At 54.5% G+C, this 12,322-nt stretch overlaps 2 protein-coding genes across 2 annotated transcripts in view; one reads left to right on the top strand and one right to left on the bottom strand.

The window, feature by feature from the left end:
* The first annotated feature begins 4,872 nt into the window (after positions 1–4,872).
* HTR6 (5-hydroxytryptamine receptor 6) lies at positions 4,873–7,904 on the top strand. The gene is made up of 3 exons (XM_053963123.1): positions 4,873–5,595; positions 7,118–7,276; positions 7,512–7,904. The coding sequence occupies exons 1-3, from the start codon at positions 4,873–4,875 to the stop codon at positions 7,902–7,904; spliced, it is 1,275 nt and encodes a 424-aa protein (XP_053819098.1).
* TMCO4 (transmembrane and coiled-coil domains 4) overlaps positions 7,713–12,322 on the bottom strand; it is a 39,991-nt gene continuing 35,381 nt past the window's right edge. Inside the window, 1 exon segment of the mRNA XM_053963120.1 lies at positions 7,713–11,342. Coding sequence (XP_053819095.1) covers positions 11,010–11,342 — 333 coding nt within the window. The 3' untranslated portion in view covers positions 7,713–11,009.

The following is a 12,322-nucleotide window of genomic DNA, read 5'->3' as shown; positions in this document are numbered from 1 at the left end:
CACTGCCCCTTACTGAGCTCAGCTCGCACTGCCCCTTACTGAGCTCAGCTCTCACTGCCCCTTACTGAGCTCAGCTCGCACTGCCCCTTACTGAGCTCAGCTCGCACTGCCCCCTTTACTGAGCTCAGCTCTCACTGCCCCTTACTGAGCTCAGCTGTCACTACCCTTACTGAGCTCAGCTGTCACTACCCTTACTGAGCTCAGCTCTCACTGCCCCTTACTGAGCTCAGCTGTCACTACCCTTACTGAGCTCAGCCGTCACTACCCTTACTGAGCTCTCACTGCCCCTTACTGAGCTCAGCTCTCACTGCCCCTTACTGAGCTCAGCTGTCACTACCCTTACTGAGCTCAGCTCTCACTGCCCTTACTGAGCTCAGCTCTCACAGCCCCTTACTGAGCTCAGCTGTCACTACCCTTACTGAACTCTCACTGCCCCTTACTGAGCTCAGCTCTCACTGCCCTTACTGAGCTCAGCTCTCACTGCCCCTTACTGAGCTCAGCTCTCACTGCCCCCTTTACTGAGCTCAGCTCTCACTGCCCCCTTTACTGAGCTCAGCTCGCACTGCCCCTTACTGAGCTCAGCTCGCACTGCCCCTTACTGAGCTCAGCTCTCACTGCCCCTTACTGAGCTCAGCTCGCACTGCCCCTTACTGAGCTCAGCTCTCACTGCCCCTTACTGAGCTCAGCTCGCACTGCCCCTTACTGAGCTCAGCTCTCACTACCCTTACTGAGCTCAGCTCTCACTACCCTTACTGAGCTCTCACTGCCCCTTACTGAGCTCAGCTCTCACTGCCCCTTACTGAGCTCAGCTCTCACTGCCCTTACTGAGCTCAGCTCTCACTACCCTTACTGAGCTCAGCTCTCACTGCCCCTTACTGAGCTCAGCTGTCACTACCCTTACTGAGCTCTCACTGCCCCTTACTGAGCTCAGCTCTCACTGCCCCTTACTGAGCTCAGCTCTCACTGCCCCTTACTGAGCTCAGCTGTCACTACCCTTACTGAGCTCTCACTGCCCCTTACTGAGCTCAGCTCTCACTGCCCTTACTGAGCTCAGCTCTCACTGCCCCCTTTACTGAGCTCAGCTCTCACTGCCCCTTACTGAGCTCAGCTCTCACTGCCCTTACTGAGCTCAGCTCTCACTGCCCCTTACTGAGCTCAGCTCGCACTGCCCCTTACTGAGCTCAGCTCTCACTGCCCCCTTTACTGAGCTCAGCTCTCACTGCCCCTTACTGAGCTCAGCTCTCACTGCCCTTACTGAGCTCAGCTCTCACTGCCCCCTTTACTGAGCTCAGCTCTCACTGCCCCCTTTATTGAGCTCAGCTCTCACTGCCCCTTCCGTGAGGCTCTGGGGATTTTGCAGAGGTTGGGAGAGCAGGTCTGTGCTTTGGGAAGTGGGGAGGGTTTGCATTAGGCAGGAATTGCCACAGCAGAGGGGCTGGGCTGACCAGGGAGGGCCTGGCAGGGCTAGAGGTGCTCTGTGTGTTACCGTAATGTTTTTAGGCTGTGAAGTGTCATCCCAAGGAAGAGAGCTTTATCTGAGAGCCAGGCAAAGGTGGAGAAACCTGTGGTGATCACTGAGCACCATCATGGGGCCCTTTTACTGGTTACAGTGGAAATGAGCTGGATTTAACAGGGGGCTGTTTCTGTAAACTCCAGGAGCTGCAGTTCAAGGTGTTTGGAGCAGGACATCTTCACCTCCATTCCACACAAGCTGAGCTCCAGCAGAGGCAGGCAGTGGAGGGCTGGTGTGCAGATGAAGCCATAAATCGAGGTAGTTAGCCAGGCTCTGCCCAAATTCAAACCCAAGGAGCCATCCCAGCTACAGCCTGGAAGGAGATCTCGAGAGAGCATTGCACAATTGGATGTTTCTGTGTTCAGCTCTGGACTGCCTGGAGACTCACCAAAGTCTCTCAGCTCCCAGTTTGACTCTGTCTCACCCTTGTTTTTTGCCATGTTGACACTTGGGTGGCTGTTGACAACCTGGTTTGCTTTCCCTGCTAGTGGTTCTGGAGAGCAGAGCTGGTGGAGTCCATTATCCCTGCAGATGTGTCCAGAAATGCAGCACAGGGAGAGAGCACAGAAAGGCCAGGACAGCTGCCAGCACAGAGAAGCTTTTGCAGGGACAATTGTAGGATTTGATCTTCATTTTAAGGCATGTTTTTTTTAAAACACATTTTGTTTCAATCAGTTCAGATTCACTGCTCCAGCAAACACATCCAAACCAAGTGTACAAAACCTCCCATGTGTGGAGGACGTGCTGTGGATGTTGGGAAGAGGCTGCCCAGAGCAGCTGTGGCTGCCCCTGGATCCCTGGAAGTGTCCAAGACTAGGCTGGACAGGGTTTGGAGCAACCTGGGGTAGTGGAAGGTGTCCCTGCCCATGGCAGTATTTGGGAATGGAATGAGCTTTAAGGCCCCTCCACACCCAAACCATTCCGTGACTCCGTGGTTCTGATCCAATCTCCTCCTCAGAAGCAAAAGCCCTGGAGACAATCTGGGATGTTCCTAACGCTGGGGTGCAGCAGGGCTGAGAAGGAAGGCTGGCTTTGCACTGTGGCCTCACTTCCTTACTGTGCATCCATCTGGGATAAATCTGTGCTGCTGCCTTCACTTCTCCTGCCTGGGGAGGCTGCTCAGGGTGGGCTCGGGGTGGGGTTTCTCTCTGCTCCCAGCACAGATGGGAGGTGAGGGTTTCCTGGGGCAAAGGCTTTCCTAAGGAAGCCTCCTGCTGCAATCAGAGCCTTGCAGTGTGTGCTGCCCTGGGACTGCTGCCAGCACACTGTGACACTGAGGTGACCAGGGAGGTTTGGCTGGAAGCATCCAAGGAGAGGGTCCTGGCGAAGCAGAGGGAGGGCAGAGCCTGTTCTGGCACAAGTGGCAGCAGCTGCTTCTCAGTGGCAGCCTAACACAGAGATCCTGGGGGGATCCTGCGTGTGTTTGGGCTGGGTCCCTGCCTTCCACCTCCCCGTGCCTTGCTCACAGATGGTTTCCAGGTCTGGAATGCCAATTCAGGCACTGGGAAAAGCACAACAAATTTGTTGGAAAGGTGATTGGAAAAGCAGGACGTGGTAAAGAGGCCGATTTCTGTCCCAGGGTGGGCGGCTGGGGGTGCGGCGTGCACAGCTGGCTCTCACCCACACATCTGCAGCACAACTGCCCAGGGAGGCCTGTTAAGGGAAGCTTCAGTGGGCACTTGGGGATGAACAGGCAGCAGCTGGCAGTGCCTGGCCCTGGGAGCACAGGGTGAGTGCCGGGAGCACATTCTCAGCTCTGGTCTGTGCTGGAGCCACTGCCCTCAGTCCTGGTCTCCCCCAACAGACATCACAGCCATTTCTTGGGAAAACCCCACCTTTGGGCAGCTGGGTAATTCAAAAACCCCAAGCAGTCCCTGCCCAGAACCCTGAGGAGTGTGCCCTGAGTGTGGAGGTGGCACTGTGGAATTCCCAGCAGCAAAGAGACTCAGAAGGGTTTTCTGAGCTGACTCCTCTCACATGTTGCCTCCAACTTGCTAAAGGGCAGCTTGCTGTGGGTCCACCCAGGATTTCCCCTCAGGCAGGGAGCTGGGCTGCCCCGAGGCCGGTCCAAATACCCCAGCAGCAGAGGGCCCAGGCTCTCCGCTGTCTCTGCTCCTCCATCCCTGGCTGCAGATTGCTGGAATATCTGCCAGGAGTCCTCTGGCTGCTGCCTGAGGGCTGTTGTGTGCAGCTGTTTGTTGGTTTTTTATTTGACTTTGCAAAATTTTGCTTTTTGTTGCCCGGTGTGGAGGACAGAGCCTGGAACTCAGAGATGCTGGCTGGGTTTGGCCACTGACCTGCTGGCCCAAATGCCAGGTGCCCCCAGCCAGGGCTCCATCACTGGCACAGATGGCAGAGCACGGGGCTGTCTCTTTAAGGCAGAAACGGGAACTCTCTGGCTGCCACTTTGTGGAGTTTAGCCCAGATCCCTGTTTTCATTAGCGCTTCATTTTATCTCCTCCTCTCCCCCCCCCCAGCCCCACCTCCTCGATCGGCATTTCTGCATCCTTTGTGTGCATCCACAGCAGCAGGTGAAAGTCAGGCTGGCACCTGCACACACACACTCCCACGCCTCCCTGTGGGCTGGACGCTCCTCTGCCGCGGGAGAAATCCCTTCTACACTCCGGATCTTCCTCCTCCCTGGCGGGCTTGGCTGGGAACATCCCGGTCCTCGCCTGAGGCTGCTCTGCTGCTCCTGACGGCTCTGGCTGCAGCAGCGGAGGAGCTCCGGGACCCCGGGGACAGAGCTCTGCAGGGAGCCCAGCTCAGCTGCGGGGCGGCAGCTGAACCTCGGGGGGCCGGAGCATCCCCAGCATCTGGAGCATCCTGGAGTCCAGAGCATCCCCAGCATCCAGGGTATCCTGGGTACAGAGCAGCCGTGGCATCTGGAATATCCTGGAATGCAGAGCATCCCCAGCATCTGAAGTATACTGAGTGCAGAGCATCCAGAGCATCTCGGTGTTGCATTATTCCTTGGTCCAGTGCATCCAGAGCATCAGGGTATCCAGAGCATCCTGCCATCCCTGGCATCCTGAGAACCCTGCCATCCGGCTTGTCCCCAGCGTCCAGAAGCAGGATCCAGGGACATCCCAGAGCAGGGGGATTCACAGGAACTGCTGTGAGTAATGGGGAGGGAACCTTGGTCCTGCTGATCGGCTCCTGGGAATGTCACCCTGCCCTGAGTGCCAGTGAAGAGAGAGAGTGGGGGAAGAGAGGGACAGGAGGAGGAGAGGAGAAGGGAGGACAGACACAGAGTGGAGGGAGATGATCTTCCTTCCCCGGCCCTGGTGATGATCACGTAGCACAGACCACGCTGGAGAAGGTCCCCAGCCCAGAGCCAGCCCTGCCCCCAGCTCCTCATGGAGGGGGACCTGGGGGCCCCCAATGCCAGTGTGCTGGGGGAGCACTCCCTGCTTGTGGGCAGCAGCTGGGTGGCCGCCTTCCTCTGCTTCATCATCCTGCTGACCACGGCAGGCAACTTCCTCCTCATCCTCCTCATCGTCACTCAGCGCTCCCTCCGCAACACCTCCAACTACTTCTTGGTGTCCCTCTTCATGTCGGACCTGATGGTGGGGCTGGTGGTGATGCCCCCGGCCATGCTCAACCAGCTCTATGGCCGCTGGGTGCTGCGGGGAGACTTCTGCTCCCTCTGGGCCTCCTTCGACGTCATGTGCTGCAGTGCCTCCATCCTCAACCTGTGCGTCATCAGCCTGGACCGGTACCTGCTCATCACGTCCCCGCTCAGATACAAGCTGCGCATGACGTCCTGCAGGGCCCTGGTGCTCATCCTGGCCACCTGGACCTTGGCTGCGCTGGCCTCCTTCCTGCCCATCAAGATGGGGTGGCACGAGCTGGAGTTCGAGGTGCGGCCCCTGAACGTCACCGGCCGGGGGGACGAGGACCAGTGCCGGCTGCTGGTCAGCCTGCCCTACGCCCTGGTGGCCTCCTGCCTCACCTTCTTCCTGCCGTCCGCCGCCATCTCCTTCACCTACTGCCGCATCCTGCTGGCAGCGCGCAAGCAGGCCGTGCAGGTGGCTTCCCTGGCCTCCAATGTGGCCACCACCGACGAGGCCACGCCACAGGTAAGGCGCCCACAGGGACGTTGCTCTGGCAGACCCCTCAATTTGGGTGCCTGGGCTGTTTCTGCCTCTTGGATGGCGTCGGGGTTGGAGCCAGCTTTGACAACTGCAGGGAGCGAGATTTTGGGCAACATCCACCTCCCTGACATCCTCTGAGGTGCCCCATGCCTTGTCCCAGCAATGGAGAGCTCTGAAGCTGCTCGTAAGAACAGAAACAGCGTGAGCAGAAGCAGAGAAATAAATAAGATTCAGGCAAAAATGCTCAGCAGTGCAAAATAAATGCACTTTCCCCCTCTCTTGGCTGGCGTCATCCCTGAGGGGTTTAATCTTATCTGACTTTCCACTCATAAATCTTGGCCATGGTGGGTGTGAGACATACGGGGGAGAAGGATTTTAAGTAACAGCAAATGCCAGATTCCCGAGAGCACCTTGTTTTGAACAGAAGCTTCTATTTTTGTTACCTGCTCTATAACAGGAGCTGCCAAACCCCTCCTCGTGTGCTTGCCGGTGGAACTGGAGTGTGTGGGTTTTATAACAAAAACGTGGCTGCACTTGTTTGTATTTCTCCAGGAGAAGGTAATTGCCACTAAATCTAACAGCTTTAATTCCCTGTAATAGGCTTTATTGACCTCATATCCTACAGGGAAAAGGCAAACTTAATTGCCTTTGAATACCTTGATTGAGTTTGTTCTCTCCAAGAGCAGAGCCAGGACTCTGGCCAGCTCTCAAACACATGATAAGCTGCACCAGACGGTCAAAAGGAAAAGGAGAATTAAAGAATAAACACACAATATCATAAAGTGTTTATTTTCTCAAAGGATGCCAGGTTTTTGGACTCCACAGAGTCAGGGGATGTTCAGGGGCTATGCTGTGCCATGCAAGAGCAGCATCCATCCCCCTGTCATTCAGCTGCGGCCCAAAAGATTCCTTGAAGACCCAAATTGGTTGAGGAACAATGTGTCAGCCAGGGAACCCTCAGATTCATCTTTTAACCTTTTTCATCTCCATCTAATTTTAGAGATTTTTGTTCTCTTTTTGGGCTGAAAGCTGAATTGCAACAGGGCATCCTTTAAGTACAGGGGAGGGCTAAGATAATCACTTAATTTTAGATTGCAGGAGGGGATGAAGGACTGGGTTATGGTGTTTGGAGGCTGAAACATTTCATATCTTCCTTTTAAAACCATAATTAGTTTGCTGCTGTAATCAGCAGCTGGAGCTGCCTGCTTAGGGTAGGCTTTATCCTCACATGGACTGAGCTGGGTTTTTCTCTAAAGAGCAGCCTAATGACAAACACACTATTTTGCAGTAAATAAAATCATACTCTCAGTGTTGAGGGTTTCTATTGCTACCCCTTCCTAATTTGTGCTTCAGGGCTCGCGGTGTGTGCCCAGCTCCTGCCCCTTGGAGAAGGGAATTACTGGCAGGCTTTTTGCAGGATCTGGAGCACCAAATGCCACTTTTCTTGGGCAGAGGCCAGTGCTGGTGCCCAGGAGGGTTGCCCACCACTCCCTGTCTCTGGCCGCAGGTCCCACATGCCCCAAGCCAGCCCCTGGCCGGCAGCGAGAGCAGGAGGTTCACCAACAAGCACAGCAAGAAGGCTCTGAAGGCCAGCCTGACCCTGGGCATCCTCCTGGGCATGTTCTTCGTGGCCTGGCTGCCCTTCTTCATCACCAATGTAGCTCAGGTAAGAGCCTGTGGGGGCTTTATGTCGGGTTTCCAGAAGTTTTCCCTTTGGAATCCAGCTGGGTTCAGCTGGAGGCACCAGAAGGTCTTGCTGGACCTCCAGGACCAAGGATGCAATTCTCCAGGGAGTAACAGCAAGGAAAAACCCCTTCAACAGGGATTTGAAGGTTTCCTCTGAAAGGGGAATGTTGGTGTGCCTGGGTGGGAGGCTTCTAATCCCTGCTGTGTCCCCCCAGGCAGTTTGTGACTGTGTCCCAGCCGGATTCTTCGATGTGCTCACCTGGCTGGGCTACTGCAACAGCACCATGAACCCCATCATCTACCCGCTCTTCATGAGGGACTTCAAGAGGGCTATGGGCAAATTCCTGCCCTGCTGCCGCCGCTCCGCGGAGCCCCGGCCCAGCGCCATCTCCCTGTCCATGAGGAATTCCAACAGCGGGCCCCGCGCTGCCACGTCCCTCAAGAACGTCCTCACCCTGCAGGCTGAGACCGACTCCATCGACTCTGGGGCACCGGGGAGTGAGCCCAGGCTGCTCCCGGCCCCGCGGGGCCCCGGCGCCCGCTCCATCAGCCTTTGGGATGCGGAGCCACCAGACACGGAGCTGCAGCTCGGCACCCCTGTGGCCTGAGCGGGAACACGGAGCTCTGTGTGCTAGGAAGGATCCCAGGAGCCTATCACAAACCATCTGGGAGCTAATTTGCCACAAGCCATCTCCCAAATTCCCTCTTCCTGCACACGGTGCAGCTCACGGAAGGGATGGTGGCCCTGGGTGCTATCACAAGGAGGATCAAACCGTGCAAAGCTGGGTGTTGCTGCTGAATTAACCTGCTTTGTCTCTCTCTCTTTCATCCCTCCTGTGCTCACCACCACCATCCCCTAACCATTCCTGTGGCCTTTCCATCTCTGGTGAGTCTGAACCTCAGATTCCAGACTCTCTGTGTCCCTAACCTCAAACCAAGGCTTGGTTTTGCACACACAGAGCTCAGCAGATCTCCTCCAAGTGCACTGAGGGGAGTGGTGGAAAACACGTCCTGTGGCTCATGGCTGCTTCAGCAGGAACACTGAGGTTTGGGGCTGCTTCAGCCCACAGAACATCACATCTTCCTGGAGCTGGGGCTGGATCTCCTCACTGGAGTCGTGTCTGTCTTGGGTTCCTGTCACACAGTGCACTCCAGCTCAGCCGTGGCTTGTCACACAGAGCTGCACTGCAGGGGCTGAATTTGGTGCAGAATGTCCAACACTGATGTTTGGATGTTCAGTGGGGGTGTGGGGTGCAATTCACAGTGGCTCCATGCGTGTCTCGCAGTAGCAATGGGATCAGCTCCTCCCACAGGTTCCATCCCACAGCTTCCCACTCCTGGCAGGACCATCTCGCTTCCCTCCGACAATCCATCACGTCCTCGATGATGCAGATAGAAAATACACTTTTCTCCCCTTTAAATAAGAATCTAAAGGAATATTGTATTTTAAATGACAATGCCCCCCCCCCCTTCCCCAGAGCCATAAGCAAATGGAACACTGAGTAAATGTGACAAAGTGGGCACTTTAAAAAAATCAATAAAGCAAATTATTTTAGTAAATTCTTTCTCAAGTGCCTTTGGGCTGGCAGTTGGCTGCTGTGGCCTCCCTGGACCCTTCACTCCAAGCCTACTGCCTAATTCCAAGACTGTTCTCCTGGAACTCCTTGATACCTAAATGGACACAGAGCTTCCCGTGGATACAGGATGCAGGGAGAAGCAGCCACACGCCAGGCCACTTCCAGTTTTCTCTCCATGTTGCCCATGGATGTTCCAGAACTGAACAGGAGTTTGTATGACCAAGCCAGCATTTCTTTGCCACAAATCCCTTGGGAGCCAGGGATGAGTGACCGGGACACGCCGAGGGCCAAGCTCAGGCTCAAACCTCAAACTGTTCAATGCATTTTGCTACAGATGGATCTTGGGGCTGGTGTTGAGCACTCAGATCAAGATGTGCATCTTCCCACAATGGCTTTATATAAATACAAGCTTGGACTACAATCCAAGTTAAAAAGGAGCAGAAAAAGGTACTGTGGAGTCTGGAAGTTTGTTAGGTACCAAATTAGCCTTGGGAGATGGAGAGAGAGGGAGAGTCACCTCTTCAAGCCAAACATTCAAAAGCAATAATTCCTTACTGTCTCATGCAGGCAGTTCTGTGTAATTAGGTGTTTGCTTGTGGACAAACCCTTGGATGAGCAGAGGAATTCCATCCCAACCCTGCAGCCAAGGGCACCAACAGCAGCTGGCTGAACAGCCCCATCCCTGTGGGATCCCACAGCCAGTCCCTCCCAGCTCCACAGTGAGGCACCACTCCAGGTCAGAGCTGGGCAGGTCTGAACCCCCTGGGATGCTGGATTTAGGGAGAGGAATTGTCAGGCACTGTATCCAAACCACGGTGCTTTGCTGGGTCACCCCCAAACCCAGCTGTGTCTGACTCCATGAGGAATGATCTGCAGGTAAGGTTTGTAGGAAGCTGGGAATGGGAGGGGGGATTAACATGGCTGTTGTGTCAGTGGGGAGGAGGAGGGCGAGAACCCTGTTTGAACCAAAATTGGAAGGTGCAATCCCAGTATTTTCCCTCTCATGAGTCAACAGGACCCCCCCAGATGGGGGTGGGAGAGTTTGAACCCTCCCTTGTGGCATAAAACCACAGAGTGGGGTTACCCACCTGCCACACTCCTGCTGATGCACTTGCCTGGGCTCAGCAGCAAAACTGGCCAGAAAAGGGGCTTTTATGGAAGATGTGGATCATTCCCACAAGGCTCTGGAGCTGTGCTGGCAGGGGATGTGGAGCTGGGTCCTTCCCTCTGCTCTGAGACTGGGGATGAAGAGAGTGGAGCCAACTCACTTTTATGGAATGAAGTAGAAATCAAACAGATCCATGTTTATCCTGTGCCAAGTATTGGTTTTGTTCTAAGCCAATTAAAAATATGTCTGGATGGGGCTTTTAAGGCTGGAGATGTCTGTGGGACACAAAAGGAAAGTCTCATTGGGTTGCTGGTTTGGAGAACCCAGGAGGAATTTTCATAAACCATCCAAAACCCCCTTGGTTTTCCTGCTGCTTTCACCCAGGGTCCCAAACATGTTTCTAACAGGAACAGGGCCTCCAGCACCCACCAACCCAGCCTGGAGACAAGGAAACCATCTTGGAGATGGGAAAGTGCCCAAGCCCTGGCAGCAAACCTGCAGCAGGTGGGGGAAAGAAGCCTGGCAGACCAAGCCTTTCTGCTCCTGGTCAGTGGAGCTGGAGAGCAGATGAGGATCTCTCTGGAGTGGGGCAGCTAGAGCCCGGAACACACCTGAGATCCTCAAACCAAATTCATCTCCAGTGGAAAAATGGTTTTAATTTCCTAGCAATGAATCCCTTTCTGTGAAATGCCTAAAATCCCCTCAGAGCCACCTGCGTCCCCCAGTCACAGCAGGGACACGGTGCTGAGGGGTGCAGCTGCTTCCTGTAAGGATTTGGATGGGATCTATCTTGGATTCCTGAGGAGCAGACTCAGGATTCCAGACTCTGGCAGGAATCAGCCCTCTCTTGTGTCGGGGAGCTGCCGTGGGCGGCTGCTCCAAGCGCTTTGATCCAGTGCCGGCCAGTGCCACACTTTTCTCTGGAGGGGCTGGAAACTGCAGCTGCAGCTCCGCCAGCTCCATCCTCTGGGAATCCCAGTACCACGGATGTGCTGACAGCGGTTTTGTGCTGGCTGAGCGGCTCTGCCCTAATTTGCTCCCTTCCCCACTGCCTGGTCCTTGCTGTCTGTGCTGCATGAGCAGTCTGGGCAGGAAGGCGAGGGTTCTCCCAGGGCAGAGCTGGAGGAATTCTGCTGGTGAGCACAGCTGGCTGGGAGAGCCTCACTCCCAGCCTCATCCTCCTCTTTCCTGGTGTTTTCCTCTCCCTGAGCCTTGTTGCCAGCTGCCCGCTGAGATTTCTTGGCTTGAGGGGAAAAAAGCCTGCCACTGCCCTTCTCTTCCAGCTGGCATTCCTTGGTTTTAATGCCCACGGCTTTTAGGATTATGTCCATCTGCTTCACGTAGTCCAGGTGGCCGTTTACCTGCAGGGAGCAAGGATTCTGTGAGTGGGGAACACATGGGAATCCAGCTCAGCTAAGTCCTTCATCCCAACAGCCACCACCATCGAGACACTTGGGTTTGGCTCTGACAGATTGAAAGGATGAGGTGGGAAAAAAATCACAGAATCATGGAATTGTTAAGGTTGGAAAAGATGCTTATGGTCATCAAGTCCATCATGCCGAAGCCACCACTAACCCATGTCCTGAAGTGCCACATTCACGTTTTTTGAACATTTCCAGGAGTGGTGGAATCACCACTGGGTAAGTGCAGCTGTCCATTGACCAGCCTGAAGTGGCTGCAGTGTTTGGGGCACACTCTGGTGCTGGATGACTTTTCCTCTGAGAGGTTTAAAATCCTAGGCCTGGCCGAGTTCCATCCCCCAAATCCTGGATGCCAGGAGGGTAAAGGAGGAGCTCTGCCATGGGGAGAGACACCCAGGCAGGAGAGTTCTCTTAGTTCAGTTGCCTGCTCTTGCTAAAGGTGTCCTCCAGGTGCCTCAGCTCCCTTGTAAAAGCCAAGATTATTTTATTTAAATTAGGACAGAGTCATTAAACTTCACACAACTTCCAAGCTGAGATTCTCAGCTGGAAGCTGCACTGATCCATCCTGTATAAAACTGGGAGCCCAGAAGTAATGGGTTTATATACCAAATAAAGGTCGACAGTACATATAAAAACCCAGACAGTTTTATTGTAAAATGAATTCCACGACAAGATAACCCCTTCTGAGATGGATGTTGGAAAGTTTCCTTCCAATCAGGGCACAGGAGGAGAGGAAATCTCCTCTGCACGTGATTGTTCTTGATGCTAAAGGCCATGTGGCTGGAGAGGCTGAAATTCTTTTCCCATTCCAGGTGTCCCAAGCACTTGATGTACCAATGGCATCCCCAGATACTTCAGCCTCTCTGGTAAATCCAATTTTTAGCAGTTTAAATCTTCCTGACCCAGACAGAGAGTTGTCT

This window comes from Vidua chalybeata, chromosome 22, assembly GCF_026979565.1.
Source record: "Vidua chalybeata isolate OUT-0048 chromosome 22, bVidCha1 merged haplotype, whole genome shotgun sequence".
NCBI classification, from domain to species: Eukaryota; Metazoa; Chordata; class Aves; order Passeriformes; family Viduidae; genus Vidua; species Vidua chalybeata.
Note: the sequence above shows the minus strand (reverse complement) of the source record. Positions and strands in the feature narration are given on the sequence as shown.